Source organism: Adiantum capillus-veneris, chromosome 1, assembly GCF_014529385.1.
Source record: "Adiantum capillus-veneris isolate H3 chromosome 1, ASM1452938v2, whole genome shotgun sequence".
NCBI lineage: Eukaryota > Viridiplantae > Streptophyta > Polypodiopsida > Polypodiales > Pteridaceae > Adiantum > Adiantum capillus-veneris.
This window is the reverse complement of record NC_140931.1, coordinates 135,949,771-135,973,263: the sequence shown is the minus strand read 5'-3', so window position 1 is coordinate 135,973,263 and position 23,493 is coordinate 135,949,771. Positions and strand designations below refer to the sequence as shown.

Genomic DNA, 23,493 nt, shown 5'->3' with positions numbered 1-23,493 from the left:
TATAACTCTAGGTTTTTCTGGAGGATTGTTTAGAACAACACAAATGATCCCACTAATCAATGCTTTCCTCCCAAAAACAACACCAATGTTTGCGACTCTTTGCACGAACAATGAAGCATAGCCATCCATGCTATCAATACTAGAAGGGTAGACCCAACTAATTTTCAAATGCCTGTGCGTTTTGCAGAAATATGTTTGCGTGGGAGGGGGCTACGAGAGAGAGAGACCTTCAGATAAAGAGTAAGAAAAGCTTGAGCTGTCATGTGAATGCCACATGGATAGCTCAGATGAGCTTTGTTGCAAAAATTGCGCTTATGGTTCCCTTGGAATAATGCCCATGACCATAGGAGTACTCTCACAGCGTGCCTACCAATCAGTAGCACCACTTCTGACTGCTTTAAAATTGGCATTTTAGCTAGTTGAGCATTTACTGACAGCATATTCACAACACGGCCATCCCCAAAGAGTTGGTGCAGCGGTAAGGCTTTGGCCTCTCAACCTACGGGTCGTGGGTTTAAATCCCCCGTTGGGTCACCTTTAGAGGGACACCTTGTGCTCACCTGGTGTTCACCTTGCTAGGGCTCTTGCCCTTGAACACTCGAGTGCATCCTCCTCCTAGGGTGGGTCACCCGAGAGGTGGTTCCTAGCTGGTTGATACGAGTTCTCTCCATCGTTCCAGCACGTGGTGCATCAATTAGGTGGCCATGGTGATGCCTATGCGTGGCTCTTGCCTGATAGTACACAGCCCTTGCCCGACCATGTTTCATGGCTAATATTTGGGATGTATAAGAATCTCCCCTTGTGGGCCCTCTAGTGTGTCGAAAAAAAAAAGAATCATGCAGCCCTTCACCTGACAAACTCAGGCTCTTGTTGAAGAACCTATCATTAAACATGCCAAAAATCCATACAACAAACTGGAATCTTTAACACCTGTATTATCCTATCACTAGTTTCTTGTTATTGCGCTCTAACAACCACTCCAACTCCAACATTTAAACCTTCTTTCTCAAAACTCTGTATACTAAATAGGCCAAGTTCAGTTTGCTTTTGGCAAATAGGTGCCTGAGAGATACAGATGAAACATGTACATGTTCATAAATGATATCATGGGCAAGTTAAATGTCCACAGCCTTATAAGCACAAGTTATTTTACAATGAATGAAGGTACTCCTTGGATATGAAAGCAAACCCATATCCACATAGAATACACCTTGCTTGACCTCTTGACCTCTAATTTTAACAAGCAATTTGAGTGATTTCATGTACAGTACACAATTTAAGATTCCACTCCATTTGAAGATTTCTTAGTCTGCACATTTTCTGCTTGCGACAACCCCCAAAATTGATCAGTATAATCTTTGTCCATCTTCTTGGTATTACATCAGGCACAAAGCAGTCAAAGATCCATAACATGCTTTGTCCTTGGCGTATTACCGTCCGCCAGCTTCCACATTAAAGGCGTTGAGAACCCACTCTTGAGAGGATGTCAAGCTTGAGATCCTAATCACAACAGTCTTCATGTCAGGCCTTGTGTCTGCTTCGAAATTTGTACACTCACAAGCTAACTGAGTCACCTGGAATAGACGAGTGTCAAACAAGTTAGTCACAATGGCCTCCATAACTTCAATCCCCTCTCAAAAGAATGCCTCCATAACTTCATTCCCCTCTCAAAAGGAAGGGTAGAAGAAAAGGATGTGGCACTAATCAACAAGCATGTCCAATGGTCCACAATCGCTCCCAAGAGTTCACTTTATTAAGGCCTTATGTAGGCCAAAAAGACGAGTAAATCCTTGACCTTCTTAATAGTAGTAGACTTCCAACTCAAACTCTAGCCATCAACTTTTAGAACCCTCTAATTCTAGTAAATGTAAGACATAAAACTTTTAAATGTAAGACATAGACCTTTTGACCACATTTTCCTACAATCAGAGCTCAATAACTGCACCTTCCACACTGAATTCAGTGTGTGGTCCTCCTCCTGGACAACCGCCTTCAATGTGGGATCCACAAAATCGCCTAGCTTCTCCTTTGCATCCGGCTGTTTTAAGAAGTCCTCAAACTGCCATTATCATTTATATACATTCAAATACATCAATCTTACATTCTAAAAGACTTCATTTTTTGGTAAATCAGTGATAGAATATTGATATACCAAACTTGGCAGTGATCTTCTGTTATTGTTATCCAAGAAAACGATGGCCCGCTTCGCAGAAATGAGCTGCATCAGAACCACACCGAACGCATACACATCCACCTTTGGTGAAAGTACCCCTCCCATCACATACCTGTTGAGGTAGGCAACTGCAGATACTGATTGCAAAAGATTTGTATGGCCAAATAATACAGACTGAAGCACCAGATGCAGTTCTTACTCTGGAGCCAGGTATCCCTGAGTCCCAGCATTTTTTGTCGTTCCGGTAATCTCACCGAGTTTAGCCAATCCAAAATCTGCAACCTGTAAAGCACATCCTTCTTTTTATCCTTTGTCATTTTAACTGTCTTAACCTCTGTATTTCATTAAAACAAACAATATGTTCAAGTAAGAAATAGACCTTTGCATGCAAACTATTGTCAAGGAGTATATTATCTGGCTTTATGTCACGGTGTATGTACGATGGAACTGTGTATTCATGGATGTATTCCAAACCTCTTGCTGTATCCAATGCTATTTGGACCCTAGAACCCCATGTTAAAGGCGCAGCACCTTAGAAGCCAGACAATCAAGCAACAAGACTTGTTTACATCAGTAGACCAGTTACATAGTAAAGACAGACGCTTATCCATCAAAACCAGCCAAAAAAAAACGCTCCTAGCTAAAGCGATTGTGTTTCGATTGTCATCCATGGCCTTGTCATTTAAATATGAATTAGTCCATCAAGAAACAAGGTAATACCAAGATTCTAGCCTAGATCACTGTGTGAAATAACAACACAAACATCTAGCATCAGTGCCACAAACACCTCAAATCCTGAGCTTCATTCAAATGCAAGATCTTGCGTCTTATGACAGCACATAAAAATGGGTAAACAGTTACAAAAGCCAAAGTATGCAAAGCCAAACAAACACTTTTTCTGGCCGATAAGATTGTGTTCACAGAAGATCATATCAAGATTCCTACCAACAAATAGTGAAATAAAACAGCGTCTAGCATCAGTGCACCACAGAAATTTGAACTCCTGAGCTACAATCAAAGAAAGCAGCGTCTTGCATTTTTTAACAGCCAGAGCCTGACGTGGGAGAGTGACTGAAAAGAGCACAAAACAACAATCACAAAAGGCTGAAGCAAGACCAGCTTGCTAAAAGTTTCTAAATCTGTAAAGTTAACAATCTCACTGTCGATCTACCTTGTATTGAAGAACCATGCAATAAGCAATGGTTCATGATGGAAAAACCTCTCTGACAAGCAAATAAGACTGGCAAATTTCTTAATTTTACCATGGCCCTGAATGAACTGTCCAGGGGGGCCACACACAATTGTATATCATGAAAAACTAGGCAACATAACTTAATGGACTAACATGCTAAGGCAGCACAATGCTAAGTAGATTACCAATTGGCCACCTGTTGAGTATAACCAGCCGGTTACAGTGGTATCAGAGCACAGTTGTTAGCTCTTCTATGTGCAATCCAATCCAGATCGGACAGCAATTTTCACCGGCTACGGAGAACTGCTAGGACAACAACATCCATCAAGAGGAGAAGTATGAAGAAGTTGATCAAGAGGTCGAGGTTGAGTCACTGATGAAGAAGACACCAATGGACATGATGAGCCTCTTGAGTCTTGACAATAAAGATGAGAGACAGGTTGAAGTAGAAAACCAGTTGGATCAGCTTACATCATGGGCTGTCCCAAAAGATTTTAAGGCAGGTGTGAAGAGTGTCAAGTTTGACACCTTCATGGTTCCAAGGATGAGCAGAAGGCCTTAGCCTTCATACGCAGCTTGACACAGCTTTTTTGGGGGAAAAAATCACAAAAGCCTCCAAGGTTAGAAAGGCTTCCTATTTCTTGAAGGGAAATGCTCAACAATGGTGGTCCAACGCCTATTGCAGAGCCAAGTCCCCAGAACATGGCTTGACTTCAAGCAACTCTTCGCCTCTTTATGGCTGACATCATGCTTTGAAGTAGGTGTTCTCTCGGCATGGAGCCAACTTCTTTTTGAAGAGGAGGATACCCTTGAGGAGTATAATCAGAAGAATTCTTGTCTTCCTGTAGCTTCTTTCTGGCTAGTTACTCTGGAAGAGCACTTTTGTTGTGGGTTGCCTCAAGAACTCACACATTATTGCCTAAAGCAACAGGCCACAAGCATTCACTAGATGATGGCTCATGCTCAAGATGAGTACAATCTGCTTGAGGGTAAGCTGACTTTCGGAAGAAATGGAGAAAATTCTTCAGATCCTCAAACATAAAGAAAAGATCTTTGGCTAGTTAGTCCTAGTTTTGAATGCATCGGCAATTTCAAAGTTGATAGAAGTGCCAAGATACATCAAGAACTCTTTTGGTCACGTTCTTCTCACATAGAAGCTATTGGTGGTGAAAGCAACAGATGGATCTTATTGAATTTTTCTCAGTTTTCTATTTCAATAGAAGGATAATAACACATCTAGTAATTGAAAGCTATCCCACTTTTATTGGTCTGAAATTTCCCTACTCGGTGATGCTAAATAATTTGAATAGATTGAAGGGTGAAATTAAAAAAATCACCCTCAAGCTTGGAATCCCTACATTGAGATCTTGGGTTTTGGAGCTTCCAAGGAAAAAGCTCAATCAGGTCATATTCAACAGTTCATCTGGTGCCGTGTCTACTACATAGAGGAGCTAATGGAGGCTGCCAACACCGGTAATGCCTTGCTGAAGGGAGAAGGCAGTGGGTTTCAAGGCAACGTGAAAGGGAGTCAGTCCAAGAAAAGTTCAGCAAAGAAGCCCTTTGCAAAAGCGACTCCTGAAGCTTCCCAAGCGTCAGGAAAAGCAGAGAAACTTAACCAAGACGTCTGGAGGACACGCCAAGAAACAGAAGAAACCCTTTGTGCGCAAGTCTTTTGTGGAAAAGAACGTTTTAATGACTGAGGATAAATGCTTTATTTGCAAGCAGCCTGGTCACTTTACTGCGGATCATCCAAAGAAGAAGAGGCGAGCTGATTCAGATGACAAAGAGGACAAGAAAGGAAAGAAGCCCAAACCCACGGCCGGTTTAGTGCCAAACATAGTGGGAAATAGGCCAAACTCTGATGCCAGTGAGCTAAGCAGAGCATGGGGTACAGCTAGGGATCAAACTACACTTATTTTCTTTGATCCAGGTGCAAAGGCAAAGTTTATCTCACCAGAGTTGGCTATCAAGTTGGGCATTAAAGCTGAAGAGATGGGGTACACAGCTCGGGTAGGTTTGGCATGTCCTGACCATTCAGAGTGTGTAACTCCCATCATTGGGAAGTTTTCGTCTGCATATTCAGTCATATGTGGACACAAAAGAATTTTATATCATTGCCTTTGGAAGGGTGAGATGCTTTGTTGGAAACCCCATGGATGTTCCGTATACATGGAAAGCCAACTATCTTCAACAAAAAGATCACCTTGCAGCTTAGGAGCAAAACTCACATCTTGGATATAAAGCTAAAAGGAGAGTCTATCCCTATTGAATCACCTTCTGCTATCATTTCTATAATTAAAAATCATCTTTTTGCATGCTTGATTTTTGCACGCAATGTTTCAATTAATTGTAAGTCAATTTCTGTTGGTTAGATAAAGAAAGGTTAGCATTTTTGCGAGAGTTTAGTGATTGTTTCTCTGATTCATTACCATCTTAGTTGCCGCCAGAGAGGCCTGAGGATCATGCGATAGATTTGGTGCCATGTTGTGACCCACCAAATACACCTCCCTATAGGGTTAGTGCGGCCCAACAGAAAGAGATTATGAGCCAAATAGAGGAGCTATTAGAAAAAGGGTTGATTCGACCTAGTTCTTCTCCCAAGTGCTTCTAGTGCAGAAGAAAGATGTCTCTTGGCGCATGTGTATTGATTACCGTGCATTGAATAAGAATACCATCAAGAACAGGTTTCCTATCGCAAGGATTGATGATATTCTTCACCATTTAGAGGGTGTAGCGATTTTCAGCAGAATAGATCTTGAGAGTGGATACCATCAGATTCGTATTAGGCCAGAGGATGTGCACAAGACTACGTTTAGAACGGCATTTGGTTTATATGAGTTTCTGGTGATGCCATTTGGTCTTACAAATGCTCCTGCTACGTTCAATAGGATGATGGATAGCATTTTCCGCCCACATCAAAAGTTTGTTGGCACATTCTTTGATGACATGATAGTCTACTCGAAGAATGAAGAGGAGCATAGGCATCATTTGACCATTATGTTCGAAGAGTTACGCAATAACATCATTTGACCATTGTGTTCGAAGAGTTACGCAGTAACATGTTGCTCATCAACAGCAAGAAAAGTGAATTCTCTTCGAAGAGATTTACTTTCTAGGACACATGGTGTCAAAGGATGGTGTCCGAATGGATCCTGCCAAGGTTCAAGCAATCAAGACATGACAGCTTTGAAGATTGTGCATGATGTCTGTAGCTTCTTGGGATTATGTTCTTATTATAGAAGATTCATCCGAAATTTTACCGAGATTGCTTCACCCCTATATGCTTTGCAAAAGAAAGAGGTCAATTTCAAATGGACTCAAAAAGAGATTTCAGCTTTTAATCTCTTGAAGGAAAAGATGATTCGGATCCAGTAATCGTTTTACCACATCTCAGGAAGTCGTTTGTGGTCAAGTGTGATGCCCGTGGCAATAGTATTGGTGCAATGTTAAAGCAAGACAGTCGAATAGTAGCCTATGAAAGTAGAATCTTGCAAGGGCCAGAAAAGACTATGCAAGTCTATGAGAAAGAGCTATTGGCTGTGATTCATGCACTTTCAAGTTGGAAACACTACCTGCTAGGTGCTGATTTTGTTGTCCAAGCAGATCATCAGATGTTGCAATACTTCTTGACACAGTCAAAGTTATCTGAAAATCATATGCGATGGGAAAACATTTTGTCTATGTTCCACTTCCCAATTGTGTATGTGGAAGGCAAAAAGAATGTCGTGGCTAATGCATTGTCAAGAAAGCCACAAAGTTCAGCTATGTCAATTCCTTATCATCATAAGCTTGATGATATGAAGGATCAGTATCTTACTAATGAAGATTTGCGAGAATCTTTGTAGATGGACAACGCCATGAGCACTATCTCCTCAAGGATGGTATTTAAATGATGCATGGCTGACTATGTGTCACTAGGCCATTGCGACATAAGGTTATGGTAGAAAGTCATGTCCCATCGTATGCAAGGCGTCGTGGTATAGATGAAACAGTAAAAGCGGTGGAGACATTCTTTTACTAACCTCCCTTGAGAAGAGATGTGGATGCCTTTGTGCGAGCATGCGTGATCAAAAGGTCATGACAGGCAAAACGCACCAGGGTTGTTACAACCACTGCCTATTCCAGACAAGCCATGGAAAAGTATTGCTATGGATTTTATTTTTGATCTTCCAAGAGCACTCATGAGGAATGATGGTACATGGACCATTATTTGCAGGTTCAACAAACAGGCGCATTTTATTCCTATCATGAAGAAGATAAAATTTGATCAAACGGCACGATTGGTCATGTGCAATGTGTTTAAGTACCATGGTATGCCACAGTCAATTGTCAGCGATCGTGATTCTCACATGACATGTCTGTTTTGGAGAGGCTTGTTTGAAAACATGGGCCCTACGCTTAAGTTTTTATTTTGTTTCATCCACAAATTGATGGACAGTCAAAAGAGGCTAATTCTACTATCTTAGATCTACTTAAATGCTATGTGTCAAACAATAAGGACAAATGGGAACAATATTTACCTTTGCTCGAGTATGCATACAACAATACGGTGCATTCGTCAACAGGCAAGGTGACCTTTGAAATTATTGAGGGTGGCAAAAAGGTTCCTCCCATTTTGCACACACAGGATAAGATTTTTGAGGCAGATCGATACGTAGAAAATATGGATGAAATGTATAAGAAAATTAAGCTTGCCTTGGAGAAGACTCCGGCAAAGTAGAAAAGGATAGCTGATCATCACTGACATGTCTTATTTTCAACCGGTGATTGGGTTCTTTTGCGGTTTAAAAAAGGCAGATTAAAGAAGATTCAAGGCAAGGAAAGGTTGTTTCCAAAGCTCAATATGCACTCCTATGGGCCTTTTCACGTACTCGACAAGATCAACAACGTTGCATACAAGCTGAAATTGCCAGACAATTGGAAATTCATAATGCGTTTCATGTGAGTCTTCTAAGACCCTTTGTGGGTGATGTGCTAGAAGATATGCCAGATGAAGATCAACCTGAAGTTGAGGAACTTGATGAGATCTTGGTATTTGAGCAGATTTTGGCACATAAAGAAAGAAAAGTTTAGGGAAAAGTTGCGAGACGTTGGTGAAGTTCAAGAACTATTCACCTATGGATGCAAAGTGGATGGAAGAGAGTGAACTAGTAGAACCACCAAATGTATTGCAGCTTCAAGTCTTTGGTTTACAACCCACGTATGCCCCAACTCAGCATGCCCATAGAACGGGTGATGTTGGAGCTCGCACTTCTCATGTACAAGCGGATTCAATGCAATAGAAGTGTACATTGCTTGACAAATGTTAAAGATACAATGCTCACTTCTATGATAGACAAAAATGACAATATGAAGCTTTCATTAAGTTGCGGATACATGCGATGATAAAAGGGTGGGTGCTAATCACACTAAATCATCGCTGGCATGTATAGGATGCATGCAATCCAAGATGTTTGGGATTTCAAGAGGGGGGTATGTCATGAGAATGTGACAAACACTAACTTTATTTGTTGGTTTCCTTCCCTTGATTTTTATTTAATTTTTGGGACCCTCTTTTTGAAATCACAAATGCCCGGACATTGCATGGCCAATGTGAAACGGCCGTTGGCCATAGTGGCTAGGCTCAATTAGAGTCATTTAGGCCCCTCGACAGGACTTTATAAGTTGGTGGGTACTAGGAAATCAAACCAAAAGGAGTAAAGTGGACACAAGGCAGTAGAAGAGCAACCTGCACGCCAACACACACATCCACAATCCTCATCCCAAGAGGGAGGCCCAAATTTGAGAGGGGCTGATTTTGACTCATTGTGAGTACAATGTATGTGTGAGTAGTGGATGTAGGTGATCACAGTTAATGAAAAGCTTTCCTTCTCCGTCGTCTCATAAAGCACGATGATTTGCTCTCGTGCATCTCTCCCCCTTCTTTGCACAAAAGGTAATGGCCCCTAGCTGGGCTTCCCAAATGACCATGTACAATTCTGTGGGTTTTATGCGCATTTGCCAAGGCAAGAGCCTTCTGTATAGAAACCAGATTAGCTAATTGCTAATCCCCCAAAGGTACGCACAATTCTATCGCGAAGAATTGAGAAAACAGAGAGTTTCCTCTCGTGAAAACTCATCCAAACCACACAGGAATTGTCCCATTGCATGTGGGAGCTCGTGATACACGCATAGACGTATTTGCTCCGTTCAAAACGATCCAAAACAGACAATTACAGCCTGCTGCGATTATTTGCAAGTTTAGTGTTTCGCAACTACCTGCAAGATAACACCAAGGGAGCCTCAGGAAAGCCTTGGGATGCTTATCATAGTTACCGGGGAACGCATTCCGCAGGCCCTAGAAGGCCGGAACGCCGTTCCCTCCCCCTCTGCCAAGCTGGAACGCCCCGGAACGTTTTGCCGTTCCGGGTGACCACCTGATACCGGAACGGCCGGTCAGAACGGCCCGGAACGGCCTCAGAATGGCCCGGAACGGCCAACTCTCAAAAATGGGAAGAAATAGGCAGTTTTTTGCAAATTTGCAATGAACATTAGGTGTTTTTTTTAGTGTGCAAGGACTCAAAAATTAAAATGCACCCCCTCACACCAATTCCCTTCTCAAGCATTATTTGGGTGTTTTTTATGCCTCCCGTTCCGGACCCCTGGCCGTTCCCCCGTTCCGCGAGGATCCCCGTCGCCGTTCCCGTTCCGCGTTCCGGGTAACTCTGATGCTTATACAAGGCTTTGGGCACCTGATAGTGACCAAAACAGGAAATTACAGCATGCTGAAATTGGCCTGCAGCTCACCGGAAAGCTTCAAGAGTGCAAGGAAAACCGTCCTACACGTGTACCGCTGACCTACAGGGATTTTCGTACCGTTATGCTGCCGAAATTGGGTCAAAAACCTGCAGTTACAGCCCTTGAGAGTTGGGTGAAAGTGTTCGGGTCGTTTATTTGCAATTGAATAAAGAAATACCGAAAGGGGCGCCGATCTTTGGGGCCTACAGATTGTCGTTGTCTACTCGGGAGCGCTTTAGCTATCAAGTCGTAAATTGTTTTGAAGTGGTGAATTCCAGTTCCAGGTTTATTCGTGAAGTTACTTTGTTTGTGTCATAAAGTACAAGTAAAGTTAAACAACGTATAGATTGCCTGAAAGGTAAACTTTACCACCCTTTAGGTAGGCTACAGGCTGGTCTCAGCCAACGTAAGATTGGGAAAATATCTATGTTGAACACCACGAGCCAAAAAAAAAAAATAGAAGCTAATCCTAAAAGTAAAAATATGAAAGCGCCAAAACATGCTTGAAATGGGCAAAGTGCAAGTGCAAACCCTAAATGTGCGTGTTGATCCCTGTCGACTCGGGTGGCCAGCCCACAAACCAACGACCAATGCATGTGACACAAAGAGAGGAGGAAAAGCATTTGGAAGGTGATTATAATGCTCTACCAGTTTCAGTCGCCAAAGCTGGTTAAACATCACAAGCTTGAGATTTGATATCATGTTAAGAGTGTCGGTACGAGAGAGAGAGAGAGAGAGAGAGAGAGAGAGAGAGAGAGAGAGAGTCCACGGAGGTCAGATATGACCCATGGACCAACATTGCAACGGTTTCATTTAAGCAGAAGATGGCGATACATATCGGTTAAGGACTAAGGTTCCATCGGGAGGGTAAAGAGAAAAAGGAAAAGGGGGAAACAGTACCTAGGGTGGATCAACTATGGAAAGAGCTGATTTGGGATTTCGAAGGGCCTTTAAATATGAGCCAAGGGCTCATTCTCTGGCATGCTCTCATGTAGAGGTCCAGAGGATGGAGTATTGGCGTTGAACTGAGTTCAAGCGATATAAAGAGGTTTGGGGCCAATGCTCTCTTGGGGTGGAACTCCGTCACTCCCCGTCCCGTGTGTCGTCATCTCTTTCAGTTCAGTTGTTATTTGAAGTGCTTAAAGTTGTTCAGTCTGTTCTTTTCCGTTGGCACGTGGTGCCCCTCCCAGTGACAACCATAGTGAGTCGGGTCCTTCAATCTTGACCTGAAGGCCAAGGGATTCTTGCAGTCGGCATTCTTGTAAAGCTGCTTGTATCTTGGTGTCAATCTTCCTGTGATTCGATTCATGCACTTTCTTCACTGCCTTGACGGTTTCGGTAAAGGAAGCTTCCACACCCTTGGCTTTTGTGAGTAGAGCTTGGCTCTCTACTTCCTTCGTCTCCTCTAATTTAAGAGGAAACAAGCGATGCTTGAGTTTCTCATTCTCTTCGATGAGTTCTTGGATTTGAGCCTCGAGGGCGGCAATCCTTGCTTCTTGACGCCCGGCGGGATCTTTTCTTGGTGCAGCACCGCGAGGAAGCTTTTGCGTGCGGTCGGGGTGCCCAAGGAAGACATTGGGGCTTCCTTTGCTACTTTCCGAGAATGACAGAGTCTGAATGGCTGGCCTGTTGATGAGCTTGTTGATAAGTTCTTGCTAAGTTCTCAGACCTTCATGGCCTATTGATGAGCTTGTTGATAAGTTCTGAGACCTTTAGAGGTTTGAAAAAACCCTTCAAAGTAGAGAAAATGATTGAGATTCCAATGGTATCCAAAGAAGGCGCAGCCACTGCCAAGAACCCTTTGAAGTTGAGAAAATGATTGAGACATTGAGTTTAATATTTATTGGTGGACATTGCCCCGCCCCCCGCCCTAGCCCTAGGCAGGGACTGGGGCACCTCTTCCACATTGTGTATCTGTTGCCTCATTGTGGCTTCGAGGCTTGATGGTGGTGAGGTTGTTTAGGCCCCTCCTCCTCCATAGCTCTCTCTCTCTCTCTCTCTCTCTCTCTCTCTCTCTCTCTCTCTCTCTCTCATGCCATTTCCCTCTTGAATAACAAGTCTTGAGTTCAACTCTCCTCGTCAGATAGATCTTTAAGGTCTCTTGGGATAGTTTCCTATGACGTTAAAAATTCTCTTCTTCTTCTTCTTCTTTTCTCTCTTGCTTCGGCTGCTTGCTTTCGAACTCTTATCTCCCCCTCGACGAGGGCGGTCCTGTGGGGGGGCGTTAACACTCAGCCCCGCCCTGGGACGGAGCCCAAGCAACGTTCTTCAATGCCCGCCTTGTGCAGACCAACGCTTCTTTCCTACCCCCGCTGCAGACAAGCCCTTAGCCCTCACCTTGTGAACGAGCCTACCATCTAACTTGCAGGCCCACCTTGTGCAGACAAACAGCCCCGACACCCTTTTCTTGCCCTCGCCTGCGAACGAGCCCTCACTTGCAGACCCGTTGCAAGACGTGCCAATAAATAAATAAATAAATGAGAGGGCCTATATAAGATAGCCTAAGTCAGCGTAGGACCAAACACGAGCGACCAGACCAAAAGTGGATGCCCAGGACCATATGCACCCGGGAGTCAATGCCATACAAATATGCCATAGACCATAGTGAAGCAGCACTGGCAGAGTGGTGTAAACTCTCAACACTTAAAACACACATGAGCACACCACTCTCTGTCAACGATGTGAGAGCATAGCCATAGATGTCTCCTTGAAAAGCACAACCATGAGTAATGACCTCTACAAATGCTACTAGACAGGCTATCTCCTTGAAAAGCACAACCATGAGTAATGACCTCTACAAATGCCACTAGACAGGATTGTTCAAGTTTTATTGTAGGGAAATTTACCAAAATACCCTCTAACTTGTGGAAATACCCAAAATACCCCTCAAATTTAAAAATAAAATCCCAAAATACCCCCAATATTTTGTCATAAATTCCCAAAATGCCCTTCAAATTTTCCAAAATTCTCAAAATACCCCTCGTTGTGAGATTAAATATCTCCAAAGATACAAAAAATTTGCAGCTTTTCATAAGAAGACTGATTGTCTATCAATACAAGATGCTAAAACTAGAATCTAAGTTGGTTATGTAGGCTTTGGAGATGAATTGCTTCATTACTTTTAGACATAATTGCCTTTTTTGCGAGGTAATTTGTGACAAATTACATGCTAAGCACTCAAAAAGGCCCGCATAGTTACACGGAATGTCCATTTTCAGGTCTCCATTCCCCGTTCCCCTTCCAACTTCCCATTCCGAATCCCCGTTCCATGTTTGAAACGCGAGTACAAGGAATGGCATTTCATGCTCGTTGCCGTTCCTTGTTCCCCGTTCCGGATAAACTATGAAAAAAGGGATCTCAATTGTCAAAAAGGAATAAAGATTATAAAATCTTGAACAATCCAACCAAAATAGATACGAGGGTACTTTGGGAATTTTTTTTTGTTAGAGGGATATTTTGGGAATTTCCACAAATTAAAGGGGTATTTTGGTAATTTTCCCTTGATTGTATCAGCAACATAGTAAAGCTGAAGACCGAATTGAAAAGTGTTTGTTCTTTTCACATGCTACGCAGCAAAGTATGAAGTTGCAGTTGACATACATTCTAAATGTGAAGTTTCTGTACAAATGACAATTAAACTAAGATGCTTTCCAAAAGTATATACTCGCTTGAAGTATAATATTAGTTTGATCGGTATCTTGCTCAAGGAATGTAAAAGAAAAAAATTTCATTTAGCAGCCTCTGCATAAACACCCTAAAAAAGTTGCAGAAAAATAGTTGAAAAATTATACACATACAAAGGTTGCATACCATAAATGTAAGATTGCACAGGTGAAATAATACTCAAAACAAATGATATAATGTATATTTTTTGTATCGTGTGATGGGTCATGGACGATGGACATTGGCTTATGGCATGCCACATGAGAAAGAAGGAAAAGGAAGATGATGTCTCTAAGAAGCTAGTGTGGCCTATGAGATGAAGAAAATACATAAAATGGAACGTACCAAACATTAAAGAGGAACGAAAATTAAGCCAAAAGCTAAAGGGCTAACCACTGATTCAGTTAAAATTAAATCCACTTATAAGGAGAACTTTACCTGGCAATAAATAGACAAGTGAACTCTTTGAGAGATTAGTGATCTAAGATGTATTCTCTTTTTGGACTATACTAAGCCCCAAGAAGAGCAAAGAAAGTGACGAAGAGTTAGTGTGGACTCTTTGGGAGAGGTTAGAGAGCATGGTGCTCACTTTGGTTACACCAAACCCAAAGTGAGCAAAGGGAATGATAGAGGGAGAAGCTTAGGTGCACGACTTGGAGGGTTGGAGAGAGTGTCAGCCTACAGACCCGGCATATGCTGTGTGCACTCCTTATGAGGCACTCCACTGTGTCCCCCAGCCTCTATCTCCAACAGGTGCAGCCACCAAACATCATCAAAGTGGCGATCCTCTATATGCTTTTATTCCAAAAAGATTTACTACGTAGATGGTAAATTGACAAGGTTGATGGACTTGAAGTGTTCCCTTGGCAATGTTGTAGGATTCAATTACCCAACTACTTGTGCAATAGGATCAATGCTACAAAAATTGAGCGGGGTAGAAATTATCTCAATGAGAGCATCCTTCATGTATTCCATCAACTGTCAATGCCTCTACTGCTTAATGGAATTTAGATCGCCCCTGGTCTCAGATGATGAATTTGCTATATAATTCATGTTGTCGTACATTCAATGAACTGCCAAGGCAAGCAGAGAATGAGATGGAAGAGTAGGATCAAGGAACTTCAAGGATTCTAGCCCCATTCCGATTGTTTCAAACAATGGCTAGGAAGTACTTCACTCGTTATATCCTTGGGTTAAAATAGGCCCAAATCACCAATGCTAAAGATCTATAAGTAACTCTCTATTCTTCCACCTTCACAGTCAAACCCTCTAGATAGTTTGTGCTACCAGGTTTGCAACCACTTTTCATGTGTTGAGTGGGCTAACTGCGGTGCATCCTGCTCTCCAAGTGACTGTTGCAGTCTGCAGATAGGTGGTGGGATGCTAATATCCTAGGTATCAAGCAGCTGCAGCAAGGTGCACTCACCCCATACATGCAATTGTTGCTCGGGGACAAAGGCATGGAGGCATTCCACCAAAGGGTGGATTATGCCAAGACGATTGGTGATCCCTAGCACAAAGAGGCAATCAAAAAGGTAAGTGCCCCATTGTGGTGAAAGGAATATGCGTGGTGACAAATTGGAACTGCAGTACATAACAACCAGAGTGCTTCCTGAGGCAGCATCAAGTGGAAAAGCATGCAAGATATGAAGAAACGGCGATCAAGTCTGTTTGATGAAGCTCATTATGCATCCACCTTCCATGGCAGAAATTTTCTTACTATTTACAGAGTCCTTGGTACAGGACTACATACCGGTGACCTTTCTCTTTCCTCAGTACATGATCAACTAATTATTTTGTGCTTTCAAGGTTTTTGAAGCAAAGAAAGGCTACCTTTTTGTGGATCCTCTAAATGACTTCGCAATGTTCCATTCTCTACAAACTCATACACAAGACAAAGAGATTTTTCTGTACACCAGCCAACAAGTTCCACCTGCAAACCATGAAAATCAGACTCGTCAATTATCAAACACAAGTCTTCTTTCTCCTGAATATGATCCCCAATTAAGAGCACAAATCTATATGATGTTGTTTACAAGAACTCCAAAGTAGCCTGGGCTCCTCTCTCAAATAAGCCCCAGTGCACTTAAAAATAGCTTCACAATTCGCAATCCTCCTAAGTATCCACACACTAGAACAGCCATGGCAGAAACCTTAATGCATACCTAACCCAGATTGTGTAGACAGATACCTTAATACCACATCTGTGGACATTCCATAAAGATGTATCCTAATACAATTTCTTAGACTGAAGTTCAGTTTAGAAAGCAACAAAGAGACAGCTGATCTGGCATGTCTGAGCACAAATAAAAGCAAGTGGGCACAGTATAACCTTACCAAGTTTGTATGATGAACACGAGCAAGCACCTGTACCTCTGCTTTGAACTGCTGAGATTCTCTGAGATCCATTTTTTTAATAGCCACTTTCTACACAAATAAATTACACTGCTAAACTTTCCACTATTGATAAGCCTCAATCAAAAAATTTCAGCTTCACCTTTGTATTCATCTCAGCATAGTAAACTGTTCCGAATCCACCAGATCCAATTTTTTTTGATACATCAAAATTATCGGTAATTCTTGCAAGCTGCTCATAAGAAAACTCCATGACTTTCTCTCCAGAATCAAGAAAAGAGGAAGAAATTGGCTGAACTTGATAATGGTCTGCAAATCACAATACCAAATTGAAGCATTCCCATTGCATAAACTGAAAAGCACAAACAGGAAAAATAAAGCTATTATACACAGGTGTAGTCAAATAAGGGTTAGGTAATGACACAAAATGAAGCAGGCCACAAACCTACAGGTCAAAAGCCATCATCTACAAAATGCCTCATATAGCTTGTCATCGCAGACCAGCTACGGCCCACACCAGATAGCCTCCTTTCTTTGTTGGGCCTTCTCTAGATAGAAGTCCAACAAAGTAGCTGGCCAAATGTCACAGAAAAGATGCCAAGTTCTTCACAAGAAATATACTGAATGAATTCAAGTGACAAGAAAAAAATGGCTTTACTCATTAAGTGCTTTCATTACTGGTACAAGGGGGGGTGCATACAGATACAACTCCATACATTCAGAAAAGAGGGCCCTTATGCTGCCTCTATACCTGCATAAATGCCAGGTCGGCCAGCTATAAAAGGGCCCCAAGACGGAATGAAAAATACCCACGCAGGCACCCACAAATAATGGGACCAGGACCAAAATAAGGTCCTGTTGGACAATGTGGCCTGGTCCAGAAAAATTACAGCCTACATGCTATGCAAGGGTGGCCAGCCTGGATGCACACTAGCCAATACAAGTATGCCCTATCCTAGATGAAGCAGCAGAGTGGTGTTACTCCAACAATGAGGGAGAGCCACACTATACAGTCTCTGCTCAGAATCATACTCCGTGACGAGGGGAAAGCCAAACGTAGGAGTCTGCGTTGTGGTCATCCTTTGAGAAGAGGGAAAGCCAAACTATGCAATCTGCGCTGTCAAGAGCCTTTGAGATGAGGGGTGGACTTACCAATATGTCTGCACTGTCCTGCTTGTATCGCCTACCTCCAATCCTATGGCTCCAATGCTTGTAAACAACTCTGAAGGTAATGATTCAGCCGATCGGGAGAGTCCAGGCATGCTGGTACGCACCTAGCAGAATCCGAAGTGTTGCAAAGGATCCAAGAGGGGTTGATATATGTGTGCACAGCCGTCAAAGGGCTTAAAACAGAGAAGAGTCAGCAACATAACTGTAGCAGGCTACAGTGTCACTTTCACAGGACACAGTTAGTACAGTTGGTCTGGTCTCGTTCACACTGGACGGACTCTCTGGGCTGGCAGTGACACATGGCAGGGATACAGACGGTGGTCTAGTGGACATCGTGGCCAGATCACCACCACCACTCAGTTTGGAGATAGACTTAGGTGGCTGACATTTATGAACCGTTGGTGGATCTTCTTCATATATGGTCCAGCATCGTCGTCTTGGGTAGCGAGTCTACACACAGCACATCTGCACCATCCCTGCACATCTGAGCCTCGATACCCCATTGTACCTGTGAGTTCTGGGCTGAAGCTGAGTGTGCTGCCACGCAAGAGTTTGTATCGATTCTTTGAGATAGTTGAGTCCTTATGTTCTGGTCTGCTGTTGTGTCTCTGTGTGGATCAGCTTTTATCTATTGTTTTCATTCTGTTTGAGTGAGATGTCACGCACATTGCACTGAGGAGCACCCACTGTAGAGAGCACGACACACTATCCGCGCTACAATAACATCTGTTAAAAAGAACACACACATCAAAGATCCAGTAGTTCCAGCACCCAACGCCAAACCAAAGGAAGCGGAGGGTAGATCTGTCAAAATCCAAGAGCAAAGAGTGCCCCCTCGCCCTCCGCACAGGAAAAATGTAGCCAAGAGGCCAAAAAATGGCAAGAGCGGCTGCCTCTTAACAAAATTGCTAGGGCAGAAGGGGTGTCCTAACACCCAACATCAAGCATGGTCGGGTCGGCCAACAAAAACGCTGCCATTCTGGAAAACAATGCAGCCATGAGAAAGAGAAGCCTTTTGCGACATAGGTGCTCTCATTTTTGGCACGCCCAGTGGGATCTCAACTGAAGTCTCACTCTGCTGACCATACATGGTCGAGGAGCTAGCTGGTTTAGTCTCTCGGCTACTCTGGACTGGTCTATTTTTGCCTTCGTCCAGCTTGGTCTAGTTGGTCTTCGCCTTCATCCAGCTTGGTCAACTGGTTTGGTCTAGCTTAGTAGAGTCCACTTTGGCCTTCCTCCAACTTTGTCTAGTCTAGTCTAGTCCACTCTCGCCCTCATCCAACTTGCCTAGTCTAGCCGAGTCTAGTCCAGTGGGTCTGCTGAACTGTCCAGGAAATTCAAGGGCCTTCTCGTCCAGTGGTTAGATGGGTTTGTTGCTACTGCATGACACATACAAGGCAGTCTAAAAATCGACCAAGCCCCCTTAAAGTCCTCTGTAGTACTACCACAGTAAGTGTCAGCCTTTCCTACCGAGTGGAAGTCCTCCACCCCCACTTCCATTACCCTCTCTAGCATCTATCTACACCAGCTCTTCACCACCCGTGTCACCTCCCCCAACACACTTTCCACCAGCTGTGCTGCACCCAAAAGCAACATTCCCTCTCCAATATGCCCTTAAGTGTGTTGGTCAGCCAACCAGCCTGACTTCACGACTTGGAAAACATGGGGATGGAGGGAAAAGCCGGGGCAAGGCTGGGAAAAATAACCCCAACCTGAAAAAGCCTACTTGCCATGGAACAGAGCCAAAACCGTTAGCTAAACATGGCTGGAAAATCCCAACATGAGAACACTACCTCACACTGCCGAGCACAGCCACAAAACAATCTCACTCCCTAACACCCATCCATCAGAGAAACTCGGCCGACTGGACGAATCCACAGAGATGCCACAATTCTAACACCCCCTCTCAGCTCCTCAAAAGAAAGACCGACTAGGAAGCTGGAGTGAGCAATCTGCAACTGTAAAGAGAGGGTTTTGTGGATGAGGATATCTGCAACAGAACTCCACGGTCATACAATATGTGGCCACTATACCATCCAACCACTACCCCCGACGGATGTCCGGGGAGTAAAATGTTGTCCATTGAGGTAAATTCAACTCTAACAAGAATCTCCTAAACTCAACCAACTCACAAGTCACACAACCAGCATCTACAGAAGGTACTGCTACTAACGGCTCCAAGAGAAATGCATCACAAATGAGGGTAAAGGCATAAACTATTGGTATCTAAATCTCAAGTGCTCCACCTAGAGTAAAGAGTCGGAAACTTGCACCTCCTGTCACATACCACATGCCAGAATCTCCAAGCTGCTACGGAAAGTCCAAAGAATGCAGACAACCGATGCCACTGAGAAATCAAGCATCCGACGACGAAGAACCAAAGTACTCCACCAACAACCATATAGAATGATGAACTGCAAACTGTACTAGAAACTTCATCGAATTGAGAGAGAAAACTCCTACTGATCTTCATCTGTCTAGAGCACATCCCAAGAGATAATCACCCCACTCACACTGAATCGAGAGCATACATCCAACAAAAAAGAAACTCACATCAATACTGAGACTACAGCTAATACAGCAAGATTAAGAGACCCTACACCCAAGCTTTGCAATAGAAGAACAAGTATAGAAAGCCACCAAATCTTGTTTGTTGCACATGGAACCACTAGAACTCAAAGGAAGTAGTCTGTGCAAACTAAAACCCAAGCTCCTTCCACATCCCCCTTTGAAGGGAGAACACCGGTGTTCCTAAATTGGCTTTATCTGACAGAAAAATAATTCTAAATGAATTGTTGGATTTATAAGTGAGAGGGTCTTCTCGCTTGGAACACCAAGGTAAAATAATTATAAATGAATTGTTCAAATTTTTAATGAGAGGGTTTTTCTCACTTGGGACATCCGAGTACAGAGTATTCCTACTGCGTCATTCAGAGTAATGAAGGAGCACTGTGAAAGGGAATATCTGTAAGGCCACCAGGAACGGGTACTTCTGATGCATCACATCAGATGGGTGACACGGAGCATCGAGAAGAAGTATCCGACCATTCGGGAACAGACATCTCTGATGCGTCATAGGATGGGTGACATAGAGCATCGCGAAGGAGATTGTACCAAAAGTTCGGTAGGAAAGAACTAGGTGATGGGTATTCCTGATGCATCACAAGGTGGGTTACGGGTGCATCGGAAAGGGGATATCCATAGTCGAGAGAAAATTCCGAACTATGTTCGAATTGTGCACAAGGAAGAGCAAGCACTTGAATGAAGATGGGTTCAGAGGAAACTTTGAGGAAAAACAAAAGCTTTCTGAGAAAGCGGGGTTGCTTTTTGGGAAAGCAGATGCTTTCCTGCGAGGAATAAAATGTCTGCATTGCAACTGTGCATGTGATTGCATCCAGGGACGCCTGGGAAGTGTTGCGAAAGTTTTGTTTTCAACTTATAAGGTTTTATTGCAGATTCAGACCATTTATAAAGGTGACCGACCGCCCACTTAATAAGTGGGCAGCCTATGATTAAATAAAGCAGTAAAAACCAACCAGCGATTTCTCTCTCTTTTTCTTGCAAGACATCGAAAAAAAAAAAAAAAAAAAAAATCATCTACGCGAGCAGCCAATGCTATGCTATCTTTGTCGTGGCCAAGGAGCTATAAAAGCATCACACGCCCTCTCCCATAGGGAAGACCAATTTTCTCAAGGAGGACATGCTGCTGCAAATTTCATCCACAAAGAAGACGTTGCCGGTGATGCCCATGGCTGCCCCAAGTGTACCAGATGTCGCCAGGACCCAGTGCGCAAGTTCCCTCGCGAAGAAGTGCCTACGGAGCGTTTTTCCATCGCGACAAGCTGCTGTTTTTCTCTGCTTTCAGCCCATAAACGTTGTAGATGGGGCTGATTTACGAGTAGGAACCCGAGAACACACCTCTTTTGTGTGTAGGATTGGAAGAGAGAATTTTCTATATAGAGATATCTTCTAGGGAATTGCTTTTTGAGATGCGAGTTGCGTTTCGAGCGTAGAGACTTTGAAGGTAATGATTTTCATGTTATTATCTCTAAGTATTTGTTTGCAAGTGTACTTCCTCTTAGTGAGGGAGTAGGAGCCCAGGAAGGCATGAGCCTCTGCAATAGAAAGTGCTCTAAAGAACTAGAGCCAGATCAGCCCAAAGGTCTCGTACCCAAGTTTGGTAAGTAGATCCATGGATCGGAGAGAGGTAGTCTCTCAAGTTGTGATCCGGAAGTTGGGATTCCCAAGTAAGGACTTCGTGTCCGGGAAAGCGGAGTTATTCTGCGGGAAGAGGACTCTGGGAACAGAGTCGGAAAAAAGTTGCAGGGATGCTATGCCCTAAGTCTGGAAGGTGAGATCCAGAGGCGAGAACCTTGGTTCTTGAAAATTTGGAATAAGGAACGGAAGTTCCTTGGAATAGGGTTTTGCCCTAGGAATAGGAAGCCGAGGCTTCCGAGAACCATCAAGTCTTATTCTAGAACCAACGTGGTAATACGTTCGGTTCAAGTGCTTGTGGTAATACGTTCGGTTCAAGTGCTTGTATAGACTTCTCCTCAATAAGAAAGATACTTTTACGATGGGGAGACCAGCCCAATCTTCTGGTCCCCAGTACTGTGTCGATCTTTTCACTCTATCTTTCTCTCTCTCTGTCTATTTCTCTCTATATCCTCTGGCGTCAGTATTAAGTGATAAATTCTATTTATCCGAGTATATATTATATTGCTATGCGCTCCCGTTTGTGACAGCGGTATCAGAGCATGGTCTCCTCTCTTTCTCTGTAAAGAAGGACGACTCTGGGAAGATACGGGAAGAAGCCATGACAAGCTAAGAGAGAAGTAAGCGAGCGGAAACCTAAGTCTTGCAGGAAAAGCTCGGAGTGTTGGGAAAATGTTTCTCTCTGCAAGAAGTCGACACAAGACTTGGGATTCTCTGAGAAGGCGACGAGAGCAGGATGCTCAAGAACGTAGAGAATCCAAGGAGCGGAATGCTCAAGATCCTTCAGAATCCAGAAAATATCCATGAATATCAATCCAGAACCATAGCCAAGAAAACCAGTCTTTTCAAGAAGGATATGAAGGTCGTCTTTAGACCTTAGAACACTCAGTCAAGTTTGATACTTTTGATAAAGGGAAGATGCCCCCAAAGCTACCGCTTTAATTCGACAGTTTAAAGTTGCCTTTGCAAACAGCAAATTTCTGTAAAGCGTCGAAGGTGAGGCATGTGACCAAACGCCTCAAGGGGATTGCAAGTACTTGGTGGTATACCAAAGCTCTGCAAGGAACTCACAACAAGACTTGGATTCAATTGAAGGCTGAATTTTTCGACAAATTTTTTTTCCTCTAGCTTTGAGGAAGGCATCCAAGAAGATTGGGATCGGTTTGCCCAATAGGAACACGAGCAATTCAAAGCAAGTAGTGGTTCACTCTTGCCAAGGTAGCTCCACTCTTGATCCTTCTGAGGAAGGAAAAATGAAGAAATTCAACGAAGGACTTTTGCGCGAATTTTTGTAGACGCATCTGCAAGATACTTTGCAGCAGATGGGGAAGTCAGCAATAAAAGCTGAGAGTGTACACCTTAGTATACATAGAGAATCTAATCCCCGGAGTGGGACGGAACCATTGAACACAGAAACAACGAATTTTTGTTACCTCTCCTCGAAGGATACGTTGCTATCCGGAGAAAGTTTGGAGTAGGGGAATTCAAATTAACTCTTGAGTTTTTGAATAGAAGACCCTCAAACTTTAAGTGAGAGGGCAGGTCTTTGATCAAAGTTACATCTTTGACGAAATCATAAAGTGCATTGTGCTTGTTTGCTCTTTTGCACGAGGTATGGTTACGTCTAATCGGGACTGCACTGTTAGGTGCAACGGAATGAATGTTTGCGCTTTGCTCAAGATGAGTGCTCCGAACTGTGCTCAAGGTTCCTTTTGTTCTTATGAAAGGGAGAGCCTTCCGTTCTTAATGAGAGAATTCTATGATCACAAACAAAGTGAATGGACACTGTGCGTGCAAGTGTATGAGACAGAGATAGAGAGAGAAGAGAGATACGACACCAGAGACGTTGTAAAACCGTCCTTCGAAGGCCCCACTCTCGTCGGCGAGAGTGGTCTACATATGATTGCACAATCTGGTACAAATGGTATGCATGAGACAGATGCATGTC

General features: G+C 43.3%; 1 protein-coding gene across 5 annotated transcripts in view; it reads right to left on the bottom strand.

The window, feature by feature from the left end:
* Window positions 1-1,019: 1,019 nt before the first annotated feature.
* LOC147465625 (chitin elicitor receptor kinase 1-like) overlaps window positions 1,020-23,493 on the bottom strand; it is a 42,841-nt gene continuing 20,367 nt past the window's right edge. For 2 of the 5 annotated variants that reach the window (XM_086520975.1, XM_086520978.1), the window contains exons 5-12: window positions 16,303-16,469; window positions 16,143-16,232; window positions 15,639-15,738; window positions 2,553-2,704; window positions 2,373-2,455; window positions 2,153-2,285; window positions 1,946-2,059; window positions 1,020-1,574 (exon numbers count right to left, since the gene is read on the bottom strand). In XM_086520975.1, coding sequence (XP_086377101.1) covers window positions 1,431-1,574; window positions 1,946-2,059; window positions 2,153-2,285; window positions 2,373-2,455; window positions 2,553-2,704; window positions 15,639-15,738; window positions 16,143-16,232; window positions 16,303-16,469 — 983 coding nt within the window. In that variant the 3' untranslated portion in view covers window positions 1,020-1,430. Of the gene's footprint in view, window positions 1,761-1,945; window positions 2,060-2,152; window positions 2,302-2,372; window positions 2,456-2,552; window positions 2,705-15,638; window positions 15,739-16,142; window positions 16,233-16,302; window positions 16,470-23,493 lie in introns of those variants that run through there. The other 3 variants (XR_015189326.1, XM_086520982.1, XM_086520987.1) reach the window with 3 other exon arrangements.